Source organism: Rhagoletis pomonella, unplaced genomic scaffold (genome assembly GCF_013731165.1).
Source record: "Rhagoletis pomonella isolate Grant_MI unplaced genomic scaffold, Rhpom_1.0 Rhpom_scaffold_00002, whole genome shotgun sequence".
NCBI classification, from domain to species: domain Eukaryota; kingdom Metazoa; phylum Arthropoda; class Insecta; order Diptera; family Tephritidae; genus Rhagoletis; species Rhagoletis pomonella.
The window spans coordinates 4,053,230-4,079,167 of NW_023458556.1; the positions used below are offsets into that span (position 1 = coordinate 4,053,230).

The following is a 25,938-nucleotide window of genomic DNA, read 5'->3' on the forward strand; positions in this document are numbered from 1 at the left end:
TGTAGTATACAAATACATACATATGTACATATATATGTACTATTTTTGGCAAGATTTCATTAGCATTTATTTCTGTTCTTTGTGATTTGTTTTTTGCTTACATATTCCTTTCTTTACACGTATATAAATCAAAAGGTTTTTATTCGATTTGCCCTCGCTTCTCTTACCCCCTATTATGAATTTTCATACGATACGATAAACGCTTGCAAGCGTATCGCATGAAAGTAGTTCTCGTATTATCTTTTTCATATGCCCGGCAGATGTATTGTGAACAATGTTGCCGTTTTGATCCATTCGGATCCAAATGGATACTTTTTTCGATGAATTTTATGTGGATACTTTTTTTGTGCTCAGTACGAATACGGATACCTTTCCAAACAAAGGCAGAGTACAACTATGTAAATATGTATTTCCTTATGAATAACAATAATAATAACCACCCCCTCAAAGTTTTGCTATGAATCTCGTGCGCTTGTTATGTATGAATGTGTGTATGAAGAACTCGTGTGTGTACATTCGACTGTATCACAAAAAAGTTCAATTTGTTCTAAGCTATTCTGAAGTGTAAACATTTTTGCTCACCCTGTAAAAACAGCAAAATTGGCTTTTTTACAAGCTTTTATTTAACTTGCTCTGTTTATATGTATGTATGTATGTAAATATGTGATATTAGGGCAAATCTTGCAATACATTCCCAATAACCTAGAGACTTGAAACTTCACAGTTGGCTAAGAACCCGATGTCAATGCAGTACGAAAGATGAGCTAATCCGATAGGTGACGCAGGAGTCGAGATATTTGAAAACCCTGCATTTAAGTTCCGATTTGGTTAATATTTAGATCATATATTAACTACATGAAATAAATAGGTGGCGCACGAGTCGATACATTTGGTAAATTAGTATTTATGGTCCGATTTCGTTCATGAATTTAGAAAGCTTGCTTTAAAAATTATTGGTTTTACTATTAACTTATTTTTCTGTAACTTTATTTGATTTGAAAAAAGATTCTATCATGTCAAATTAAAAAGTTATAACTGCACCTTGTAGCGCCTAGGCTATATTAGTTGTGTTTATTCTGGTTATCCAGCTCAGTATCATGATCATTTCTCACGGAAACGGTCCAGATCATTCTTATTGGGGTTGGCAGCACTAATGGGTGCGTTTTATACTCCTAGTACGAGGATGACGAAATTCAAACAAATTTATTCACTAAATGGGGAAACGTATATTTAAACGAAATAATATTCACTTAAACAAATATTTAACGTAAAGGTAATTTATTTGAACAGAATATCTGTTATACATTCATTTATCAGGGCTACCAAACCGTACTTCCAAATTATCAGTGACACAAACCAAACAGAGCAGATTATAAATTGAATCAGATTTCTATGAGGATAAAAAAGAATTGGTATCAATATTCATTCTTCCAGAATTCTGCGCGACACAGAAAAAACTCTCACTGGTTGCTGAGCTACCTCGAAAGACTTCTAAGAAGTGGTAAATCTTTAGTTTTCTCCCAAAATTTTAAAACATCATCACAACTTTTAGTTTCCGATTTTTTTTTAAATAAATCTGCATTTCCGTATTAATTTTTTCAAAGACTGTTTCTGCAGATTCATTTATTGCATCTTTAAATTGGTGAAAAGTTGCACGGGTTTTTGCCCTTTTCGAGGTAGAAGGAATGTCATCATGCAGAATTTGGAAATCGTGCTGAGGGCGAGCGCTCTTTTCTTCAAGTACATTTCTACCTAAGTTATCTTCAAGTATTGCCTTTACTATATAAGTATGTTCGTGCTGTTCTGCGGATAAAAACTGTAACTTTTTAAACAGGATTTAAAAACAATCTCAGAAATTGGACTAAACTTGGTTGGAATCTTTTATTTAAAGCAACAGCAGTGTTCCTCATCAAATCGATAATGACTTCAGAATCAGATGCATTCGCCTAACAATGCTTTTGTAGTTTTTTGTACCACAGAATGTGCTCATGGATGGTTGGATTTAAATCCGCGCTCAAATTTTCAGAACACATCTTGAAAGGGGCCAGAAATTCTAACAATTTTTCCAATAAATTAGAATTTACTCTAGATAGTTTATGAAGCTCATTTCTTTCTATCAATAATTGGCATTTCGTGAATGCCGGACAGCATTATAAATAAGGAGTTCCACCGTGTCTTAACTTATTGCTTTAAAGACTTTGATAGTTTGTTACTGAGTTCGGTATGATTAAAATAGCCTACAAGCTTTTTTGAAGTGCAAAAGCCGTCAGCAAAAAAAAAAAATATTAAAAATCAATGCGATTTTATAGCCGCTCAATACTTGCACTCATTTTACTAGCATTTTAAAAGGTTGTTGCATACCCAAAAAATTTCTAAAAATTCTGGTTTAAGAATCTCGAAATTTAGGTAAAAATTTTTGGAATTTTTCTAAGTTCTATGAAAAGTTTGAAAGTGTGATTTATATAGTTTTTGTTAAAGCATGAACCATATTTTTATAAAAAAATATCAAGAAAAAATTATAGCTTGAAAAACATTCATTCATCCATCATCCATTTTTGATCGCCACCGTACATACATATGTGAAAATTACGTGATTGACGAAAATCTAACTCACTCACACTCGCGCACTCAAAAATTTCAGTCAGGCACGATCACGGATATTACGGATATTTTTCAGTGAAAGTCACTCACGCTCACGCGTGCCCATCCCTAATTCCTGCCCATCTCTAATTTCTACCAAACTTAATAGTCGTCTACGATACACCCAACTTGAATCCCGAAGTTGTTTACTTGTTATTACGAGTATTATCATACATGTGAACTCTTTCACAATTACTAGAAGTTGGTGGTTGTTTAGTAAAAACTGGTTAGTACATACATTTTTTTCTTGCAGAAGAGCTACGCAATAATTTGTCATAGGGGTTATTTTCGCCGAACATGTTGCGGGTCTCTTCGATACACAAAGACATTGTGCTTATTCGTTATATGGAAGCAAATGCGAAAAAAATCGAAAAAATCAACGGTAATTTGTGCCACTTAAATTTGCACATTATCACACTAAAATGAAATGGACTATAAAACTGCGTACTCCAAAAAATTCTAACACCTCTGAGAAAAAAGTTTGAAACTTGGATGAAAATTCGTAGAATTTTTTGTAGTCTTTTACAAAGTTTAACTTGGATTTATGTGGGTTTTGTTAGATTATGAACTGTATTTTAATTGAAAATTCTTAAAAATGAATAATTAAACATAACTTTGAAATGGGGGTGCTATACATATGGCCAGTACTGTATATACATACATACATACATATACTTTAGGGCGGTCCAAAAATGCTTGTGAAAAGCAAAGTCGGAATTTTTATGCTTCAGTCTTTAGTATTAAAAAATTGTTAAATAAACAATTGGGTATTGTTATTTGAAGTCCCCTGAGGAGAACCAGAGTTTTCCGATCGAAAAATATTGATTTTCAAGAATTTTATACCATTTCTACAAAAACAGTTTTTCTCCCATATAAAAAATGTACATGGAAAACTTTGAGCGCTTTAAGCGCCATCTAAATATTTTTTGATTTCAAACTAAAACAAATAGTGGTATATTTATATGGGTTAAAGTAGAACGTAATTTAAAAGCAGAGATCCAAAATAATTATTATCCTAATATTTGAGATCAAAAACGTCGTCTTGTTTTAAGCGAAATTTTTTTCGTCTTTGTATAATAATTATTTACGAGAAATATCTTTTTTTCGTTTCGTGGGATGATTATTTTCAGATGGAAATTATTTACGTCTTTTCATAATAATTATATCGGATTTTTATTTTTCTCGTCTCTCGGGACGTTTATTTCAAGACGCATATTATTTACGTCTTCTCATAATAATTATGTGGGAATTTTATTTATTTTTTCATCTCGCGGGACGTTTATTTCAAGACGGAAATGATTTACGTCCCACGTTTTCTCTTAATAGAATCGGTACATGTACTGCCGATTTCACGAAATTAACGCAAATATCTCCGAGCACATCTGGCAACCCTTTTCAATAAACTAAAACTACGTAAAAGCAAAGCCCTTTATTTTGACACCACATTTTTGAAAATCGGACGAACGATGCAGATTTGATGACATGAACAATCGTGGCATTAAATATTTAAGGCGTTAAATCTCCGAACTCAGTTAAGAATTTTCATTCTTTTATTTGTAATTATTAGGAGACGTAATCATTTCTGTCTTGAAATAAGCGTCCCTAGAGACGAAAAAATATAAAAATCCCATATAATTATTATGGGATGACGAAAATAATTTATATCTTAAAATAATCGCCCGCGAGACGAAATGTCGAATTTTTATAATCTATTATAATTTATACAAAGCATGAAAAGTGGATTTATATGGAGTTTGTTGTATAACCAGCCAGGCTTTTATAAAAAAATATTAAACAAAAAAAAAAAATAAGCCAAAGAAATATAGCCAAAACTCTTCAAAGTAAGGCGAGTCTATTATATCTGCTGCCACTGTATGTACTCGCGAAACGGCACTTAATGAGAGGAGTGTAGAATTTTCCCTACTTTCTATTAATTATCCTACGGAGATGGGAAAATCTAATGATTATCAAGAACGATCAATTTCATTTAAAACAATTCGGCTTTCCGAAGTGGTATTCAGCCCTGGGAAACCGCATTTGTTGGAACCTGAAATAAGGACAAAAGTATGGCTGACTTCCAAAACGTATCAATACAATGTTTGGATACTGTTCTACTGCGGTATTTAATCTATACAAATCTACATTTGTATGTACATGTTTCATTAAAAGTCAGCCAACCTGAATACATACATATGTACATAGGTCTAGGTATACATATATATATACCTATGGGTTTAAAAATTAAGAATGGAGAGGACACACATGTTGCTGTTATGAATTCATATTACGCACTCAAGAATGTTTATACGAACGTTTGTACATACATATTGCGTATACACTAGGGTGGACCAAAATAAGTAAAGTCGGAATTTTAATGCTCTCACCCCCTAGGATTGTTCTGTGCATATCGAAAAAGTATACCACTATTTTTTCATTTTGAAATCAAAAAGAATATTTAGATGTCGCTCAAAACGCTCAAAGTGTTCCATGTATTTTACATGGGGAAAAACTACTTTTTCGTAGAAATGGTGTAGGATTCTTGAAAATCAATATTTTTCGATCGGAAAACTCTGGTTCTCTACAGGAGCCTTTCAATAATAATACACAATGGCTTATTTAGCCAATATTTCAATATTAACTATTTTTTATAGGTCCCCTAAAACCCCAAAAAATGCAATGGGGGGATCCATAAAAAACGCTCGCATCAAAAAAAAAAAGGTAAAATAAACAATTGGGTATTATTACTGGAAGCCTTCTGAAGAAACACAGTTCTCCGATAGAAAAATATTGATTGTCAATAATTCTATACCATTTACACGAAAAATGTTTTTTTCCGAGCGACATCTAAATAATTTTTGATTTCGAAATAAAAAAAGAAGGGTATATTTTTTCGAGTTAGAACAATCCTAAGGGACGAGGGCATTCAAATTCTGGCTTTAACTCGTTCTTTACATGCATTTTTGTACCACCCTAGTATAAACACATACATATGTATGTATGAATGTACATGAGTACAAACTTCCCAGCGGAAAAATTCGTAATGCATTCCCTTTTTCTATCATTGAATGAAAGCATGCAACCCAGTGTAAGCGAATGGGTAATGTGTAGTCGAAGATTGGAAGCCGAATCATTGAAGCAAAAGGGAAATGTGCCATTTTGAAGCTACAAGCTAAACAAAACCATTAAAAATAAACTTAGCTCGCGTTTTCCCAGGTTACATCAACAGAAGCTGTAGCTGAATGGAAACTTGTTGGACTACCACCTCGTTGGTCGCGCGGGTTCAAAACCTGCATCACGAACTGTTTAGTTCTTTTATTTATTTTTTTTCTATTTATAGATTTCCAAAGCGGCACGCGACAGATTAAAGTACGTTTACACGTAAATATAATCTCAATCAAAGTCCGTTTGTTAATCGCACTGTATTATTAGCCGTCAAATTTGTTGTGCTTGTTTTGCTCACAACTCAAAGAAAAGTTAAACTTCTCCGTGTCACTGTGATCATTTTTTCCTGCTAAATTAAGTAACTTAAATATTTTTTAAATATTAAATTTATTTTATTAAAAATAGCTTCACAAACAGCTTTTCATTGCTGGTGTCTACTTTCATCTTCTTCTCAAAAATACTCGATAAGACTATGGGGGACAACGATAAGTTATCGGATTAATGAGATTATCTCTAATCTGTTACTTTGTTCGCATAACGGTTGTTTGTAACAGCCTAAAGGAATCGAGATAGATATAGAGAAATGTATAACAAAATTCACAGAATGAAAAGAGAATTCGATTAAGCCGCGACGGTCTGTTCGTCCGTCCGTGTATGCTTTTGAGACAAAGACGCATGGTATTAAAAATGGGCAAAGTCGGATAATATCCATGCCTACCCATGTAACGGTAGTTTGCAAAAATACATAAATTGCGATATTTAAATAACTACTTAAGCTTATTCACTCAAAATGTGCAACGATCTCTTGTGTTAAAAAATTATATAAATTTTTGGAAAAATGGCGTAGCCACGCCCGCTTATGATTACATGTGTATATCTCGTTAACCGCAGCACCAATTTCCCCCAAACCTGGCAAACCTTGGTAAAACATAGCAAACCGCTGTAAATTTAAAAAATCGGAAAATAATCACGCCCACATCCCATATAACGATAATTTAGGAAATTACGTATTTTTCTATAAATCGGTAACTACTGAAGCGAATTTACTGAAAATTATTATGTGCAATAACTCTTTAGCAAATACCCAAAAAAAGGAAATGGGCGTGACACCGCCTACTTATTTGTAGCCAACTCGATAAAATTATTGTATTGTGTAAAAGCATCGCCCGAACTTACACTTCTGTACTTGTTTAATTACAGAGTAGGGAGTTAAGCTCGAAAATTAGTATAATCTCTACATACATATCGACCTACATATGTACAGTTCTTACAAAAACTACTTTTTGATGTTAGAACCCCTCTGGGACTTAATTGTTATCACTTATTGTAATTTTAACTTGGAATTTTATTAGTTAATTCTTCTAAAAAAACGATATACAAGGTCAACATAAACATCATCGGTGACAGCTAAGTCTAAGGTGGACTTTTATAAGGAATCACACTCTTGTGAAAACTGCAGATAGAGTCATATTGAATCGATTTGTAAACGTACTTTTACTTTCGTTGCATATGTAAATGATAAATGAATTTATACATACCATATAGTACCTTTTCCCACTGGGATGCGTGCGTTCGTTGAAACTACGGCCTTGAAATGCCTTAAGTGCGAAAGTTAATACTATACATACATATGTACATATATATGGATGTGTGTCCATACATACATATACATTCTTGACTTTGCCTGATAGTGGGCATTAAATAAAATTTATTTATTTCTTTTCCTGTGAACTATTTTTACAAGCTTTTATTTAACTTGCTCTGCATGTATGTATGTTTGTTAGTGGCAATTGGTACTATCAATTTATAAACAACTTCTCGATGACCTAGAGACTTGAAACTTCACAGTTGGCTCAGAAACCAAGGACAACGCAATACAACGAAAGATGAATTAATCCGATAGGGGGCGCAGGAGTTGAGATATTTGAAAACCCCGTATTTGTTATCCGATTCGGTTCATGAAAAATTTTGCCGACTGGTGGCGCAGTAGTCGAGTCATTTGGTAAACCAGTATTTATGGTCCGATTTCGCTCATATTTAGAAAGCTTGTTTCAAAAATATTTGTTTACTATTATTTTTTATTTTAATTATCTCAGAACATTTTCAACGTATTTTCGTTTCAGATAGGGCGTTTTTGAACCGAATCCTGAGATAGGGTGGTTTCAATAAAGTTCTGAAATGGGGCGTTCTTCAATCAAATTCTGAAGTAGGGCGTTCTTAAAAACTTTTCTGAGAAAGGGCGTTTTCGAACTGGCTGCCGAGATAGGTCGAGATCTTCCACTCAGCCATCGATATGCACATACATATTAATAAATGTATACATATACATGTGTACATATATTAAAGGTCTAGTAGATAGATAACGCGGCCCTTCGAGTGATAACTGTCTCTGTGCTCGTATCTACAACGCGGCTGTTTTTCGGCCAAGTAAAAATTTCATCATTCTCACATTTTTGCCAGCTTAACTTGATTTGTTGTTATACCATTTCTGTTTTGAAACTTGCATTGTTTTTTTAATGATTTAACTTTTTTTTTTTTATTTGTTTTACTTATTTTAACATTTGCTCCCACACCTTTGTCCGCTCTGCCTCAGACAGTGTCGTTCATCTGTATGCTAAGCGTAATACATACATACGCCGCATTGCTATTTTCCCCACCGCACCGCGCTACATCTCGTCGTCGTTATCAGCAAAAGTAAGTAAGCGTCGCCGTTCATCTCTGTCGCTTTATTGATAAATGTTCGCTCTCTTCGCGCAGTAAAAGTAGTTTGTATGCGGGAACTTGTTTTCGTATTTTCGTTTCTTATTCTTTAAACAATCAAAAACGTGGCTATCAGTCCAGTGTTGCCAACCGCGGGTGGATTCCCCGATTTTGGTGGAATTTGAATTTCTTGGGGGGAATCGGGGAATAGCTTAAAATTCTGGGGGAATTCTATATACAGACGATGTTTATTAGAGCATTCCTATTGAGAATAAAATTACAACTTGTAATAGCAATCCCTCATTACATTGTTACGGATTTAAAAGAGGATATTAAAGAAATTGCAAAAGTTCATAGCGACACTTTTCACTTGAAGTTTATATTTGACACATCATTTTTTAACTTCGTTTTCGGCGCCAGCCAACGTCTGGCAAAGTTTCGAGCAGTCTAATAGAAGTAAGTATTTCTCAATACATATATAGAAAATTTTTCCAAAATGAATTAAAAAAATCTGAAATAGGTTTGGCATAGGTACTTTGGAGGCAATTTTACTTATGGTGATTTCGTTTCTACCAAAAGTGTCACCTTTTGATTGCCCCTTTCTCTTTTCGTGTGCGATTCCAAACTAAAGGCAAAAGGTGGACAAATGTCACACTCTTGTAAGGCAAAAAAGGCCGATTTTCCGCCCTTTGAAGCTTTGTCAGGGGAGATAGTTGCCCTGAAAATCAGATGGTGGTTTAAAACGAAAATATTATAAATTACTTGAGCTTGACAACGACAAGAAGGCAAAAACATGCCCTTGGACGGTAACATCAAACACATTTTGTACCGGCGGAGAGCAAAATTTTTTGGAAGACCATTACAAAACCACTATTTAAAAATAAAACCTCTCTTGATTTTAGTGCGACTTGTAGACAATTACGAAAAATTCATAAAAAAATATAAGATTCTAAGGAATAGCCCTAATATGCCCGATATACATATATTATAGATATTGTACTTTTGTCGGCCGCTGTGGTTTTATATATGAGACATTCTTTTCCATATCGGACATCAAATTTGGTGTCACACTTTCGATTGGCTTCAAATTTTTTTATGGCTGCTATGCATGAAATAAGCTAACACGTGTTCGTTTTTTTTTTCTTTTTTTTTTCTTTGGAGATATGATCTGTCAAAGTTTGCATTTTTTCGTGAGTCGTTTAAAAGCTAAAAAAACAGGCTTAACATTTTTATGTATAAGATGGTCAAGATTGTCCTAAAGCTAACTTAGCTATTAACAGTTGAACTTTTTGAAGTTGATTTGCATAGTGAAAACCAGTAAATTAAATCAAATCAAATCAGTAAAAAAATCAAATCAGCCCAGTCGTTCTCGTATTTTGAGGCCTCGTACAAACGAACACAACTTTTTTATATATACTCTTTATAATTACATAGATATAGATAGAAGATGTCCAAGGTGTGCTTTCGATTTTAATCTTTGACACAACAAGAATTCCACATTTTACATTCGCGAATGAACTTTCAGTTTCTCGATTACTTTTACAATTCCTTTGGGTAATTGAAAAAACTAAAGTACTCTTGGAATTCCAGGTAATGGAATTGAAAAAAAAAGATCAATTACATTTTCAATTCCTTTCAAGAAATTGAAAAGAAATTACATTACCAGCACGTAATTTATTCCAATTACAATATGAAATTCCTTATAATGGAATTAAAAAAAACATTACATTTGAAATTACTTCAAGGAATTTAGAAAGTAATCGATTTCTTTGCTGTGGACTGAAGGGATTGATTCCTAATTACAATTCCTTGTAATTTGTAATTGGGAGTAATTGAATTCCTAAAGGAATCATTACGACCCAGCTCTGTGTATAAGCAAACGTTTCAGTATTCACTCGCATGTACTCGGAGAACTTGACGAGATCCCGTCTTAAATCTTCATAAAAATTTCGAAACTCGCCAGATATCTGCCTTTCCTCATTAATTGGTTGTGCAGAAAATTTGCGGGCTTCTCGTGTACTTTTAAATAAATTATGAAAAATCATTTGAAGACATAACAACATTTCTTAATCGGAATCGGATTTTCTTGATTTGTTTCAAACTAAAACCGCACTTATCGCAGCTTCAACGTAAACACCACATCGAAGCGTAATTCTACGCTGTGCTCTAGTCGGTGCTCTCTTCTCTATCTTACAGCCGTCTCTTAATTGGCGCATCAAGCGCCAAAGAACTGTCAAAACTCCTCATGCCAGTACAATTTGAATGGAGCATCCCACAATAGGTTTGTTCCACACGAGGCCGCGGCTGCGTGCCCAACACAGCCCAGAAAGCGTTCCTTACGCTAGAAAAATGGGTAACTTTGGCACGTGTTGACACATTTTTGGCACTTGTTAGAGAGTAACTTATTTTTACGCTCTAATTACCGATACTGCCCGGAAAGCGTATGGAAAAAAAAACCTAATAACGCGGAGCTAGCGACGGGCAAATGCAATTCTCTTCTCATTTTTGACAGGGCGTTACGTGTTGAATCTGGATACAGAAGAAGGAAAGAAAGAGAAAGGACCAAATAGGGAAAGAGGAAACGAGAGGAGATGAGAAAACGTCAAAAATTACGCCGCGTTGATTAGGGGATAGCGCACGCTGACACTCGTTCACAATGGAAAACGCAACGCTTAGCGCTCCAATTCAGGGAAGGCAGTTAGCTTTTAATGCAGCTCCAACATAAACACCACATCAAAGCGTAGATGTAGTGCTATGCTCTAGTCGTAGAACTCTTCGCTTTTAGCGCAGCTACAACATAAACGCAACCTTAGATACATACATAAGCAGGGAATAAACGTACGTGTTCCATGAAAAGAGTTTAATTGTTGAGCGATTGTGTTCCGTGACATAAAAAACATTTCTGCGGACTTTTGACAAAACAACTTCTCTCGAGTGAGGTCATTTTCTCTTCGGAGCAATAATTCATTGAGTTCTCGAATGATATTTTTATGTTTAGTCATTAATAGGAGTAGTCCAAGATGATATCTTAATGAAAGTTAAATAAAAATGTAAATTTTTTAAATGGATGTTTCTAATAACTTACTCTAAATTCCAACCTACAGCAAGCACAGAGGTTGCTTTGTCAAAAGTCCACAGATTTGTTCTGCTAACTAAACACTCAACCAGCGGCTCTATGATCTCAGCACAGAGTCGGCATTCACACGCGCACGCGTCATAAAATAGAACTACGATGTTGTGACGGAAGGTGGCGATGATAGCGTCAATAGCGACAACAAAAACATCAACGACGACGACGAGGGCGATGGCGGTAGTGTAGCGACGGCGATCTATATACATACATACAAAGCGCTGGCGGTAATAGCCACACGCGCCTGTCTTTGGCCGCTTTGTTTTGCTCTTCGATTCGGCTCGATTGGCGTTGTTGGTAGACGCGTCAGTTATCACAGCCCACTCTAGCTCATAACGCGTTCAGCCGTCTTCAGGGCAGCATAAACTCTAATATTTGACGCGAGCACAACCAAATTACCATAGTAAAGTTGAATAAAATAAAATATAGTAAAATAGCTACCTCAATTTCGGCGCGACGTGCCTGAAAATTTTATATTCCAGTCAGTAGAAGCAGAAGCAGAAGCATGCGGTAACCGTTGTCGAATAATAATTTGTTCGCATAAAATTGAGAACGCTGCAGCAGCATCGCAACTTGTTTAATTGAAAAGCGCGCAATTTACACGCGGGTAAGCCGAACTGCTGGGTATAAACGGGTTACTAATACTCCTACACCTACTACTATTGTTTGACGTTAGCTGGTTATGCGAAAAAAAAAAAACAAAAACAACAACAAAATAATAAAGCGCACAGCAGACGACGTTCAGTCACGCGTGTCACACGGCCGGCTGTCTGCCACCCAACAAACCGACCAACTTCATTTGAATGTGTAATTGAATCGTGTCAAGTGAACTGCACATCAAGATTCAGTATCGCTCCACGCCATTTTTCTTTTGTTCTATTGTAAATATGTAATTGCAATAGCATTTTTTTTTTTCTGTGCTGTGGAAAAATTGTTGAGTAATCATAAATGACACCACCACCACAAGCAATAACAACTAAAACTATAAGGTGCTTACAACCGCGACAGCAGTGTACAACAACATGGCACACGTGTTTTTTTTTGTTTTTGTTATTGTGTGTATTATTATTATTGTATATATTACATATATTTTTTTTTTTTGAGTTGACAGGGCGGTGCTGGGCGGCTGATAGTGGCTGGCATTCTTATGTCATGCATTCTACATACATACATACATATGTGATTATTGTGTTTACGTTTACTTTTTTTACGTCGAAAAGTGTCGTTTGAATTACAACGTAGCACTTTTTGCGACTATTTGAATATTGTGAAGAAATCAGCATAATTTTATTTAAGGGTGAAACTAATAAAAAATACCAGCAAAATATTTAAAAATTGGTTTTATCTAATCTAATCGAACGTAATTTAGAACAAAGTTTATTAGATATTTTTTGTCTCTCTTGCTGTCTAATTTTTTGGGTTTATTTACTTTCGGGTTCTCCAATCACTCAAATTCACCTTAAAAATACGAACATAAATACACATACATACATAGTACATGTACACCAAAACAAACAACAACCAACTCGTTGCTACAGCGGCAAATTGTTTACTCCTGTGTCTCGGAAAAGCAATAATAAATTTAGAAGAAAGCATTATTACTTTTAAAATACATATACGATAATACGATTGGAAAAAAATAACTTGCCGCGAAAGGTGAATGTTACCTAGCGATGATTTGATCAGGTAACCAGTAGATCGACATACATTTTTCCTCGAAATAATAGAGTGCGATGTTTTTTTACCAGCTCTGACTATGTATTTTGTTTTTTGTGTGTGTTTGTTTGTGTTGCTGTTGTTCATTATTTTTTTTTTTTATAAAAGCCTAGCTGGTTATACCACAAACCCCATATATGTAAATTAACATTTCAAATCTTGTACAAACTTTATAAAAATTGTCCAAGTTTTACTAAAAGGTAAAAACGTTTTTTTTTTTAATCTTTAGAAACGATTTTTTAATGCAGTTTTGTAGCCCAGCAAATTGAAATGCCGGTTTCGAGCTGCTAAAATATCCCATTTCTTTGTGGAATTTTTTTTTTTGCAGGCAGTGTCTTCCATATAAAAGAAAATTTTTAGGAAAAATGTCCACTACTATTTAATGGGCTTTAATTTATATGGTGTTTTTGTTGATATAACCAGCTAGATTTTTAAACAAAAAATTATAAACATTAAATAAACAAAATATAAATTGTCAAAACTGGCCAAAAATGCACTCCTATATTTTGTGGACAACTGTAGGTCCACAAATTGACATTGGTACATTGTCTCCAGTCAGCCAGGTCTTATGAGAGATTCAAACACACATAGACAACGTGAAAAAAGGTTTTTTATAATCGGTAATACACGGTGCATAACCCATAATAATTTTTTTGGAAATTATTTTTGACATTTCGACTAAATCGAAATAGCAACCAAATAAAATGCATATAATATATGATTTAGTGCTTTCTTTAAAATCGGCTTTGAGCTCAACAAAAATTAATAAAATATACGATTGAGTCTAAGCTTGAAATGTTAAACCAGATTCAGAGTGTGAATAGGTGGCTTCTTAATATTTAATCTGCAATGACTCGTTAAGATATTCGTTAGAACTCTTAGGCCCAATTTAGGTTGAGCTATCCAAATAGAGATTCTTGATTAACTTCAAAAATTCATTTTTAGATCATACATTTTAACCATGGTGTAATAATAACAAGGTGTTGTCAGTAACTTAACCTCACTTTTTCGGCAGGTCTATTCCGGTCACGCATTTTAAAGTACTAGAAATGGTACTAATTATTTACTTCCTTTAATCCGTTGGTGCATACTATTTCAAATTAAATGTTGAAAAATGTATATTTACAGGCTTATAAGCCTGAATATATGTTTGTATCAACCGCTCCACACAGCTTGGACATATATTGTAACTTTAAAGAAGTAAAAGCTGTAAAATAAGGCAATTTCCTATAAGACTGTAAATGATTTTCTAAATAGATTAAAACACATAAATATCGATAATATAAGCGAAATCCTAATTTAACCATGCAGCCACTCTATTCTAGTGTATCAGTAGTTCATTTGGCTCAATATTATGACAATGAGCAAAAGTTATTTAATATAAAAAAGCGCCATTCCATACGATTTTTGTGTACGTTTTTTTCCATTGATAACCACGATATCTTTTATTTTTCTACTTTTTGAGGACAAAAATTATACAAGTCCAGCAATTTTGAATATTAATATTGTTCTGAAAACACCAAGTTCCTTAAAAATCGCGATAAAACGAATTACTAAAATGGAGTATTTTAGATACTATTTCCCAACGAATCGTACTATAAAAATTGAGATCGGCAGCACTGAAAATAAGCATGCCGATCTTGTCAAAATCACAACAAACACGTCGCTACTGACAACACCTTGTTATTATTCCACCATGCATTTTAACTACACTTAAATGGACGATATTGGCTATTTAAATGTAAGAAATGCAACCCTGTGATTCTACCAAACAAGAATCAGCTGTTCAGCATAAAATGTAAACAAACATTCAAATGCAACAACAATTTCAAGGAACAAGCAACAGTGTTGCCATTTCTTTGGCATATTGAATAAAGGTGATCTGATACCCCACGTAAATGAAATGGCATTTAAATAACAGTCCAAAATTAAACTTAAGTGCCATTTAAATGTTCACCTGCAATTGGCTATTAATTTGTTCTTAGCGAGCAAAGAAGCTTACCAACTATTTTATTTTTGTATCCCCCCAATAGCTCTTTTTCCTAGCGCTTCCTAGTAAGTTCGCTATTTCTTCGCTCCTAAACCATTCTATGATGATGTGTGATAATATTAACTAAATATTCCACGACATTTAAAAAATTGACTATAGTTGAAAATGAAACACTTTGTTTAATGGGTTAATCGCCAAAGGCAACTAAACTGATTAGTCGGTATCGCGCCAATTCCGGTATTTTTTTTTTTTTTTTGAAAACATATCGTTCGTAAAGAAGGGGGGTTAGTAAATAATGTAAAATTTGGTATTTATGACTTTTACATTTCCCGTCTCTAAGTCCAACCGGACTTTTTTTTTGTCAAATGTCACCATGACTTTTCTACCTGCCTCCATATAGTCGAAACAATTGCAATTATTTTTTAGTTTCTTTTCTTTAATTAGTCACTGCTGTTAAACCAAATACAATACAATGGCATGAGGAATAGAATTTCCATTGCACAAGTATTTAAAACTTGTTTCTGGTGTTTTCATTTGAATTGCACGCGAATAAGTTTGCAATCCAAGAGAATTTCCAATTAGTTTGATTTGATTAATTTCTTTGAAATGCTTAATACTTAGGTCGTATTCATGGTCGTATTTATTTTAAACTAAATCCAGGTTTTCTATCTCCAAAGCATTCGCATAACTAATTTCTATGTATAGACTATAAGGTGCGAGTAACTAAAAAAAATAGGAAAATTTTTTTGCAGAAATCAATTCATAGATTCCAATTAATACAAATATATATAGTTTTCTTCATGATTGTGTACAGTGTACACTAACTAAAAACAGTCACATTTCCTAATCTGAATTTCGACTTAGCTCACTTTAGATCTAAGTGTGCGATATGTACATATGTATGCGTGGCGGGCAAACAAAAATGCGACGATGTTCAACAAATATTCATCAAAATTTTAAACTTTTTATTCAGAACTAAAAAAAATTAGGTATGCGGTTTGTAGCCTATTAAACTTCAGCATAATAAACTGCAAGTTTGAGGTAGCTAGGACTTACCGTTGATTTTTTTTTTTTTTTGTTGGCTGTGTTGTGCATTTTTCTCCATACAAAAAACAATTGTCCAACATACTTTGTATGGAAGAAAATGCGAGATACCGTCAGCAAAAAAAAATGGCTAAAAATCACAAATACATACATACATACGTACTACCGTACCTCGAAGCACTCAGCCACCGCGGCCGTCAAATGAATGGTCGCCGCGAATAACGTTATAAGCGACATAATTATAAGTTTTCAGGAATTGAAAAAAAAAACGTTTTTGATGACGCACATAAAGTCATTTGATTTAGTTTTTCATTTTTTGGTGCAGCAGTCTCCAAGAAACTAGCCCGTGAATTAAATATATATCCCTATATATCTTTCAAGTAAAAAAAAAAAAACAAAACGATATAAAAAATTGTAATAATGGAAAAACGTTCTATATCCAAATCCCAACGTTTTTTCAGTAAGCCTAGCATCTTTGCTGGTGGCGCTTACAACCTTTTTCGACAAATGAATGTAATAAATATATGTAACAATAAGGTTTCTTTGATTGTTCATTTTATTTTTGAGGAATACAAAACAAAATTGATATTAACACAGTTCCTTCACTTACAACGTTTTTCCACATTACCGTTTATGATAATTTTTTTTTTAATACCACCTTCCCATTTCTTGCTGAATATTCTTCCCCAGCTATACTTCATAAAAAAAAAATAACGATCATTAATTGAACAAATGAAAAACAGCCAAAATTCGTTAAAATTTCACGTCCATATTTGTTTGTCCGCCACTGTATGTAAATTTGCATTGGCAGGGATTTAAGTAAGCAGTGCCTATGACAGATACATATGTATATTGATTCATATTAACTACGTACATATGTATGTAACTTCATCGATATTTTTTTTAAGTTGTGTTTAACGTCTGACGTAAATTTCTCTACGCTAAAGCACTTTATTATAAATATTTTTCCAAGCACATGCTTAGATCATACCCCTATTTGTTGCTTCCGAATTATTACGAGTATTTATTGCCTAGTTTTGTTATGCCTGCGGGTTGTGTTTTGTGCTGTGCTCGCCCATTGCACGAATTGCGCGTGAAAATGTGCTTTTTCTCACGTGCTTGCAACGTGTTGTTGTTGTTTGCAATGACAACATTAGTAACCAAATTCAATGTTATTTTTGCATTTTTGTTTCCGAACTGAATCGAGTAACCAATAAATAACATTACTGGGTTAATGCGACATTATACAATAAATGTTAAATATTTGTTTCCGACTTTTTATAATTTGTTATGTGTTGTTCTCTAATCGCAATTAAAATATGCGCACAATGCACATTCATCGTTATAATTAATTACTTAATCATCAGTACATAATAACTTCTTCCCCTGTAACGGTTTGCGGTTTAAATTTTTTTCGATAATTGCATTCGAATGGATCACCTATTCAAAGAGACAAAGCTCAGCAAAGGTTACCTATAATCGTGATTTAGCTTTTTTAATAAAATATATATTTTTTTTTTATTAAATACGCATTGAGTTTAAAGTACAAAGACTTTTGCGCATCGAATGCAAGCATGTAAGTGTCTTCGACAAATGCATTTAGACACGTATACCATTTAAAAGTTCATTGCTTCTTATCAACATGAAAAATATGAATAACCCCTCATATCAATTTTGAATAATGATTGCTTTATTAACAACACTGCCATGCCGCAGCAGTGAAAACAAATCCTACTATTTAATATCATAAATTTCAAAGTTAGCGAGTATGTTTGTTATTTTTTCACGCTGAAAGGTCAGGACGGATTTTGGCAAAATTTGGCACATGGATAGGTTTTAACCTAGATGAAAATATATAATAACATAAAATATAAAGTAAATAAGTCAGTATGGCGGTCGAACGAAATAACCCTCTTTATTTCGAAACTATTTTTGAATATGGTGAATGTCAATTTAATTAATAATTTTAATGAGATAAATATTACAATTGTAATACTGAAACGTCTTACATATACAAATTTTCTACAAAAATTTCAACATCAGTAAATATCGCAACGGTATCAAGATAATCAGAGCATCATGATGGTAAGCAGATACGACGGCAATTTGATAACACTGTGGAACAGGAATTAAAAAATAACCCTCTAATCCCTTCCATTACGGGTGTTCAAATTTGAAATCAAATACATAACTTTTAAAGATTGACGGAAATTTGATTTAAACTGAACATCAACAAGTAATTTTTAAGCCAAAAAACAAAACCGACTTCAATTCTCATATAAAAATTAAAGATCATCGTTAATTTCTTCATGATCCAATGATCGGATTAAAATCAATTTGGTATGTTAGTATGGAACCACCTGTGAGGTAACAACTTTCCTTTAAAAAATTAGATCGGTTAACGTCGTCCAAAGTTATGCGGTAACATACATAAAAAAAGAAAAATTCCTACGAATTGATAACCTCCTTTTTGTGAAACCGGTTAAAAACAAGTGAGCAAGTGTATATTTTTTTTTAATAAATATTCACAATGTTTTTCAAGTTCATTTTTTTTTTTTTTTTTTGTTATTTTGCTATTAAAATATTGTCCAAGCTGTAACCAAAGTCATGCAAATCAAACTTACAACATTTAGGAAAATTAAAACAAATTTTCATCAAAATTTCACACTTCTCATTGTGAATTTTTAGAAAATGTGAAGTGCAACTTTCAACCGGCTAAAAAATCGCGTTGATTTTTTAATAGATATATATTTTTTGTGTTTTTTTTTATATAAAAAGTGCAGTTTATAAAAACCCCCCTTGATTTCTTGAAATTTTGTAGCGAACGGTCTTCTGCATTTTATTTCATAAGAAATTCCTGCTTGTATGGAAAAGTGCAAAAATCACCAGTCAAGGGCAGAATGAAACTTTCTAAACAAAAATATGTTTTAAGAAAAGAAAATACTGCTTGGCGCCAAGCTATGTGTTTTTGTTCTTTTGTATGGTTTATTACTTTTTTAAACCCGTCTAACGAAAAAAAAAGTAGAGCAGGAAAGATCTTTTACAGAAATAAATAAATTGACTGACAGTTTCTAATTGTTGCTCAATAAATTTTTCTAGACTATTTCTTGACCTTTTTTTTATTCGTCGAACTAAAGAAAAGTTTACAAATAATAACATAAAAACAGATTTTGTTTTTATTAACCCGCAACTTCGATTGCATTTCTGCTTGGATGCAAAAATTTAAAACCAATGGTTCGTCTCTATGGGAAGGCATTGTTGTTATTGAAGAGATTAAAAATAATTTACCTCAAATGGAGAATAACGAATATTAAAAAAAAAATAATAATAAAACGACCAGGGCAGATCTCTATTATTTGAGAATATAAATAACACTTGTGTGTCCATTGTAATTTTTCAATCCTTGAAATAAACACAAAACATTAAACTGTACTCTACTGTAGCCTCTCATAAAATCCATTTGTCGTTCGGAGGCGGCGTTAAACTGTAGGTCCCTTAATTTTTGTAACAATATCAAAACGCACTCCAGAAATTAGTGGAGAAACTCGATCAAACACTTGGCAAAAGTGTAAGCGCCAAAATATTACTATTATTATTATTATTTAATTCCCAGATCTTTTCTCAAAATTTATTCTTATATATCTCTTACAGGCTTCCGCTTGGAGTTTCGGTAGCCTAAGTGGTCGTCTAAATTGGAGCTTTTCTGGTGGTGCTAATAGAAGTTCATTCCACAATCGCAATAAGTCAACCAGAAAAAGGTAAGCGAATTGAAATCATCAGTGTCTACTTGTTTTTCAATACAATGCAAAAGAAATTATTATTTTCTTTTTTAATATTCATGTAAACTCGTTTATTGTTGTTAATGTAGTTTAATGTTTATTATTTGCAGTTTAACTTCAGCTCAGCAGCGGCGATCCAAAACTCAATGGCACACGCCGCTCACCAATGCCATATTCAGTTCACACTTTAAGGAGGCCAGTCGCAACGAACACTTCCACATTGTACATCTCGTGGCTAAGGGTGCGTTCGGTGTTGTCTTCAAAGTAATTAATAAACACTACGCACAAGAATTGCAAAACCAGCAGTCACCAGCAGCAGCGGTGCAAAAGCAGGCAGGCGGCAGATCACCAACGCCCCTACATCCTGCACCCTTTTATGCGCTTAAAGTGTTGAAAAAGTCTAGAGTAAGTAAACTTAATAAAATATTTCATAATACCTACTCAAATGAATTTCACAATGGACTTGTAGTATTATTAATGTCTCCGATGACTAATTTGTACTGCCTACAGACACATTTGCGTTGTACTTAGTGCTTTATGATTAATTCATGTGTTTACTACGTTACAGATAATTGAGGAAAATGGCGTGCAGCAATTAAAAGACGAAGCGGATATCCAGAAGTTGTGTGGCCATCACCCCTTTATTGTGCAACAAGTGGATGCGTGGCAAAATCGCCGTAATTTGCATATACGTAAGAAAATTTTAAAATTCGAAGTTTGGAATTATTATTTTTGGTCTCTTCAATCTTCAAACACCGAGTTTTTCATAATAGGGGTATTCATCTAAACGCGTAAATGCCTCGAAATCGCGTAAACCTCATAAATAAGCCGGTTTTCCATACAAAATTAAGTAAGTTTGCGAGGTTACGAGGCATTTACGCGTTTATATGCATTGCCCGAATGTTCTCTCAAAATATTTTTCGTCGAGATATGGCGAGATGGCTTGCAAACTGTACTGCGGTGGGACGAACGGTATCGAAAACTTTCAGCAAGTCGAACGCTACCGCGGCGGTTCTCTCACAGGGACAATTACAAGTTAAATGATGTGGTGGTGCTGTGCACTCCGTGCAAGTCATGCTGATGCTTCGCTGGTGTTAAGCAGCAGATAAGTCCTCTAGGCCTCAAGTTTCTTCACTACTGATAATAGTAGTTAGTAATACCTGATACGAATGACCTTCTGTAGATGGGTATCAAGTACAGCCGGGAAATCAGGTCGAATTTCGGCGAATCTACTGGTGGGCGAGAAGCGTTACACTGCAGCAGTGACCACCTTGAAAAACTGGCTTTCTTCAAAATACTCTGCAGCATACCCCCTTGCCCTGTGGCCCAGTCACGGATGGGGCATAGGCCAGAAAATGGCACCTCCTCAGGTTGGCGTTTCATGTTGCCTTGTTTCGATATATTCTGTTCTGACACGCCGGGCAAATGGCATCAGGTACCAATATTGGTATTCACTCAGCAAACAACGCTTAAGTAGGAGGAGAAAGACAAGGGGAGTTTTGTTGTTCAGATGAGCGAAATAGCCACCATTGCGTTGGGGCGGGTTGTATGTTGCAAGAGTTACAAACAATCGTTGTGGAATCCGAATGGAGCTGTATTTTCTTACGGAGCAGACTCAATGCCAGCTCCAATGCGGAACAACTCTGCTACGAGGTGTTGCTCCAAGGACTAACAACGATTGGAAGGGTTAGACGATATAAAAAAGATCAAGTTGGCGAAATATCAGCCGTTGGTTGGTTGTAAATTTAAAATGTGTATTTTTTATTTTTTTATCTTTTTTAAAGTTTTGTTGCATTTTTAATGCACCCATTTCTTGTTTTTAATGCATTTATTCCAAGCCCTAGTTAATGATTTAATTAATAGTTACATGTATTTTCCTATTATATTGAAATTTACACAGCTTCATGTCTTATTTAGGCCTAATCTAATCAATTAACGTTTCTAGTTCTAGAATATGTGCCGAACGGGGAACTGTTCTGCAAACTGACTAATTTCTCCTTGGAACTTATTCGGATATATCTAGCGGAAATCGCACTGGCTATTGGTAAATCCCTCATTTTATACCCAAAACCTTGAATGATTCCTAACATTTTTTGGCATTTCTTACATCAATCGCTTTAGACTTTCTCCACAATGCTGGTGTAATTTATCGTGACGTTAAGCCGGAAAACATTCTGCTGACTGCCGATTTCCACATAAAACTAACTGATTTCGGGCTTAGCAAGTGGCTGCGCTTGGGTGCAACTACGCGAACAATGTGCGGCACTTTCCAATATATGGGTACGATTTAAAGAAAAATTAATCAACCACAAATAACCATACCTTTAAGAATACATTAAAAGTGTCCAGTCATACCGTGGCATACGGCAACTATTTAAAAAGTAACAACTAAAAGAAAATGTTATTTAACAGACAACCAAATAAGCAAATCGATTTCTGAAAACGCAAATTTGTGCAAAAAACAATCAACTAAAATAGACTATTTTTAGATCAGGCGAATAATAGCACCCAGCACTAACAAAAAAAAACCCCCAAAAACTATCACCGCATTCGAAATATCAAAACAAATTTTCGTTAAGTTGAAAAGAATTCCCGTAACAACTATTTAAAGAGCAAAACTGTAAAAATATTTAATTGTATTCTGAAATTTCCTCACGCACTTGATTAGTATTTAAGCGCTTAAGATAGTGTTAAGATATTCATTTTGATTGTTGCGTCAAAATTTCATAAACTTCAATTCAACAAACTGCTGCCTCAGCTCAAGGTAATTTCACACGCCTCCTAATTCGAAAATGAATGCTCGCTCGCAGGTCTTTGACCTCACTATCGAGGGTCGTCAAGTAGACGAGGCTGTTGCCAGCATCTTTCATACGGTGCTTTTTCATCGCTGCCAAGGAAAGTATATGTATACGGGGGATGCTCAATATTCTATCGGCACAATCGGCTACACCGATGTGGACTGCGACTTCATTGACTTCACCTATGTGTGCTGCACCTCCGACAGTCTGCTGCGCACCGTCAAACGAGCTATCAACGTGTTCAGTGAGAAATTGCGCTCGAACGAAAGCTGCGGCTCAGGCCAAATAAGTTTAGAATTTTTTCAAAAGCGTAAATCACGCTGGCTGTTCCAACAGGAATGCATACCCTGGGAAGTGTGGACTGTTCATTTAGATCTCATCAAATACGAAAACGAAGACGATCGCCAGCTCAGCCGTGAGAATGTCTCAGATTTACTAACTGAAAAAGTGATATATATTACGGAGCTCATGAATCGATCGGATTATGTACCGAAGACACCGAGCCAAAGTGAGCTGGATCTCATTTTTGACACTTCGTATCCCGATGTTCAGCCGTATTTGTTTAAATTTGATTACTCGACTGCAGGCTCCCAGACACCGTCGGTCACCAACGCTGTTAAAAAGATTTTCAAGGAGACATTTACGTTGTGACGTGTGGTGGTCGCGAGTGAGCGCAGCCACCGCCAACAACCACAACAACAAGAGCAGCAGCAGCAATCATTGAAGAAAAATATCGTGAAACTACAGCCTGTGTGTGCTAAGGATACGATTGTTGTAGCGAGTGGAAAGTACTTCAGTGGTGGCACAAGTATTATGATTTCTCAAGCATGCCGAGCGCGCAGTAGTTCAACAATTGTCGGCGATGCAAATGAGCTGCAAGTACGGCACCAGTCCTCCACCTATGTCGGTGATAAGGTTGGCGAGCGAAAATCAATTTTGGCTGTTTTGGGCGGTTTGATTTTGTTATTCTTGTGTAAGCATAATCGCCTCGGGCCATTTTAATTGGACTCAATTAACCACTGCACACAATACAATGCATATTCAAGCATATGGATATATATTTAGTTGCTAACCCTAATTTTAATGTTAATTGTTTACGGCTGTATTTATTGGAACACTGAAGAAACCGAAAATGAAACCAACGTCAAGAGGCACTCAGTTTATGAAGAGTAAATAAATTAGAATAAATAATTGTCTACAATCTGACTAAATACAAAATTCTACAACAGAATGGCTACCATCGCATCTTAAATGCTGAAATAAACATGCGTACCACACAGGTACATAGGTTTTAAAATACCTAATGTAAATATTGATCAACTTTCTCATGAATAACTCGCCTTGTACTTCGAAAGTATTTATTTGTTGCATTTCTAATAACTGAGTGCTTTCTTGCTGGTTAAGGTCCGCTTGCGTAGTATTACCAACATGCTGAATAAAATAAAAGGCTCAAGCCTTACATATACATACATATTCGAAATTTGAATTTTGGTAATTTTTTACTTTTGAATTTTTTATTTCATTTTTAGTTTTAAACTTGTAAGGCTTTGAACTGCCCTGCATATTATGCCTGCATTGCTTTGGCTTAATGATGTTGAATTATTCAACCAAAAACGTGACAATTGAAAAAAAATTCTTTTTATACTCGCTTGTGTCTTGAATTAACGCTATTATTTATTAGTGCACTGGCATGCATAATTAGTTTTATTTTTTTTTTTTTTGTATTACGTTGCGAATTATGATATTTTACTTGCATAAGTTGTACCGTTTAAGCCAGACAAAGCGTACCTTCGTTAGAAAATTTATAAACCTATGTTAAGTTGGATTAAATTGAACTCATGTGTATTGAAATTTATGTTGTTTATGATTGATTTAATATGATTTTTGTGATCTACAAACATATGAATTCGTGCAAGTATGCATAGTTTTTATTAATAATAATTTCTGTGTATTAAACGTGATAATTAACCGATGTTCAGTAAATGCGAATAATTTTGCATACCTAAGTGCTAGTTCGTATTCCTTAAGAAATTCGATAAGTTTTATGTATGTAAGTTAAAAATATGTTTCTAATTTAATAGTTTTTATATGCCGGCTAATTAGATCTTTTAATAAACTTTATAAATCCAAGATTTTTTTTTTTTACTTTCTGATGCATCTTTAAAATATACCCGATTGTGTAAGAAAACCTGATGAAGCTTAAGAAAATATACAATTTAAAAATGTAACAGTAAGAAAAGTAGCAATTTCTAATGCTATGAATTATTATTTTGTAGGGAATGAATTATTATCAACTGAACGAACTCACCTGACCCAACGTACATACCGTGTAGTTTATTTGTCCACACGTTTTTAAAAACTAAATAAGAAAATATGAAAAAAAAATATATGAAAAGTAGTATGTATAAGAAATGTAGACTTGCTTTGAATGTGTAGCGTCAGTGTTTTTAATTGTTGTGTGATGTGTATGTGTAAATCGCGTTGGTGTGCAAGAATGAGAAACCCACGAATCAAAAATGCCGAAAGCTAGCGAGCTAGTGAAGCTGAAAACATGATATCGAAAAATTAATGTTTGGCTAATATAAAATTTGTTACATATATTCCAAAGTTTTGTATATTTCAGTGGATTTAAAAGCAATGCATTCAATTTAAAAATAACGCTTATAATACACTCATAAAAATCGCTTTATAAAACTAAAACTAAATTGCATACAAATGGTTTGGCTTTAATTGGGTAAAAATTGTTGAAGCATGGACTTGTTTTACAATTTTACACATCTTTTGATTGTTTTGAGAGCTCCAGGCGGGGGGTAAATAAAATAATTGGAAGTCTGATATTCCTTTTTGTTTATTGCTGTCGATATTTCGCCTTTAATCTTCGTCTTGCTGCTCATCGCTTCATGTATTGTTGTTTGTATGTTTTTTGTTTATGATTACTGTATTTTGAATTGTTTACATTTTCATGCTTACACTTATTGT

General features: G+C 34.2%; 2 protein-coding genes and 1 long non-coding RNA gene across 5 annotated transcripts in view; 2 read left to right on the top strand and 1 right to left on the bottom strand.

The window, feature by feature from the left end:
- Positions 1–25,938, top strand: part of LOC118732900 (serine/threonine-protein kinase S6KL) — a 164,296-nt gene that overhangs the window by 1,458 nt on the left and 136,900 nt on the right. For 2 of the 3 annotated variants that reach the window (XM_036462017.1, XM_036462019.1), the window contains exons 3-7: positions 20,034–20,140; positions 20,272–20,566; positions 20,730–20,853; positions 22,107–22,205; positions 22,283–22,441. In XM_036462017.1, coding sequence (XP_036317910.1) covers positions 20,034–20,140; positions 20,272–20,566; positions 20,730–20,853; positions 22,107–22,205; positions 22,283–22,441 — 784 coding nt within the window. The remainder of the gene's footprint in view (positions 1–20,033; positions 20,141–20,271; positions 20,567–20,729; positions 20,854–22,106; positions 22,206–22,282; positions 22,442–25,938) is intronic. The other variant, XM_036462018.1, reaches the window with a different exon arrangement.
- Positions 20,170–20,733, bottom strand: LOC118732904. Its single transcript, XR_004992195.1, has 2 exons — positions 20,603–20,733; positions 20,170–20,542 (listed from the first exon to the last, which is right to left on the bottom strand). It is a non-coding gene; the product is annotated as an uncharacterized LOC118732904 (long non-coding RNA).
- On the top strand, positions 22,572–25,608 carry LOC118732903 (autophagy-related protein 101). The gene has a single exon (XM_036462023.1). The coding sequence runs from the start codon at positions 22,954–22,956 to the stop codon at positions 23,608–23,610; it is 657 nt and encodes a 218-aa protein (XP_036317916.1). The 5' UTR covers positions 22,572–22,953; the 3' UTR covers positions 23,611–25,608.

Excerpts from the sequence above, each read along its gene's own strand:
- LOC118732903 (XM_036462023.1), top strand. The coding sequence starts at position 22,954 with ATGAATGCTCGCTCGCAGGTCTTTGACCTCACTATCGAGGGTCGTCAA.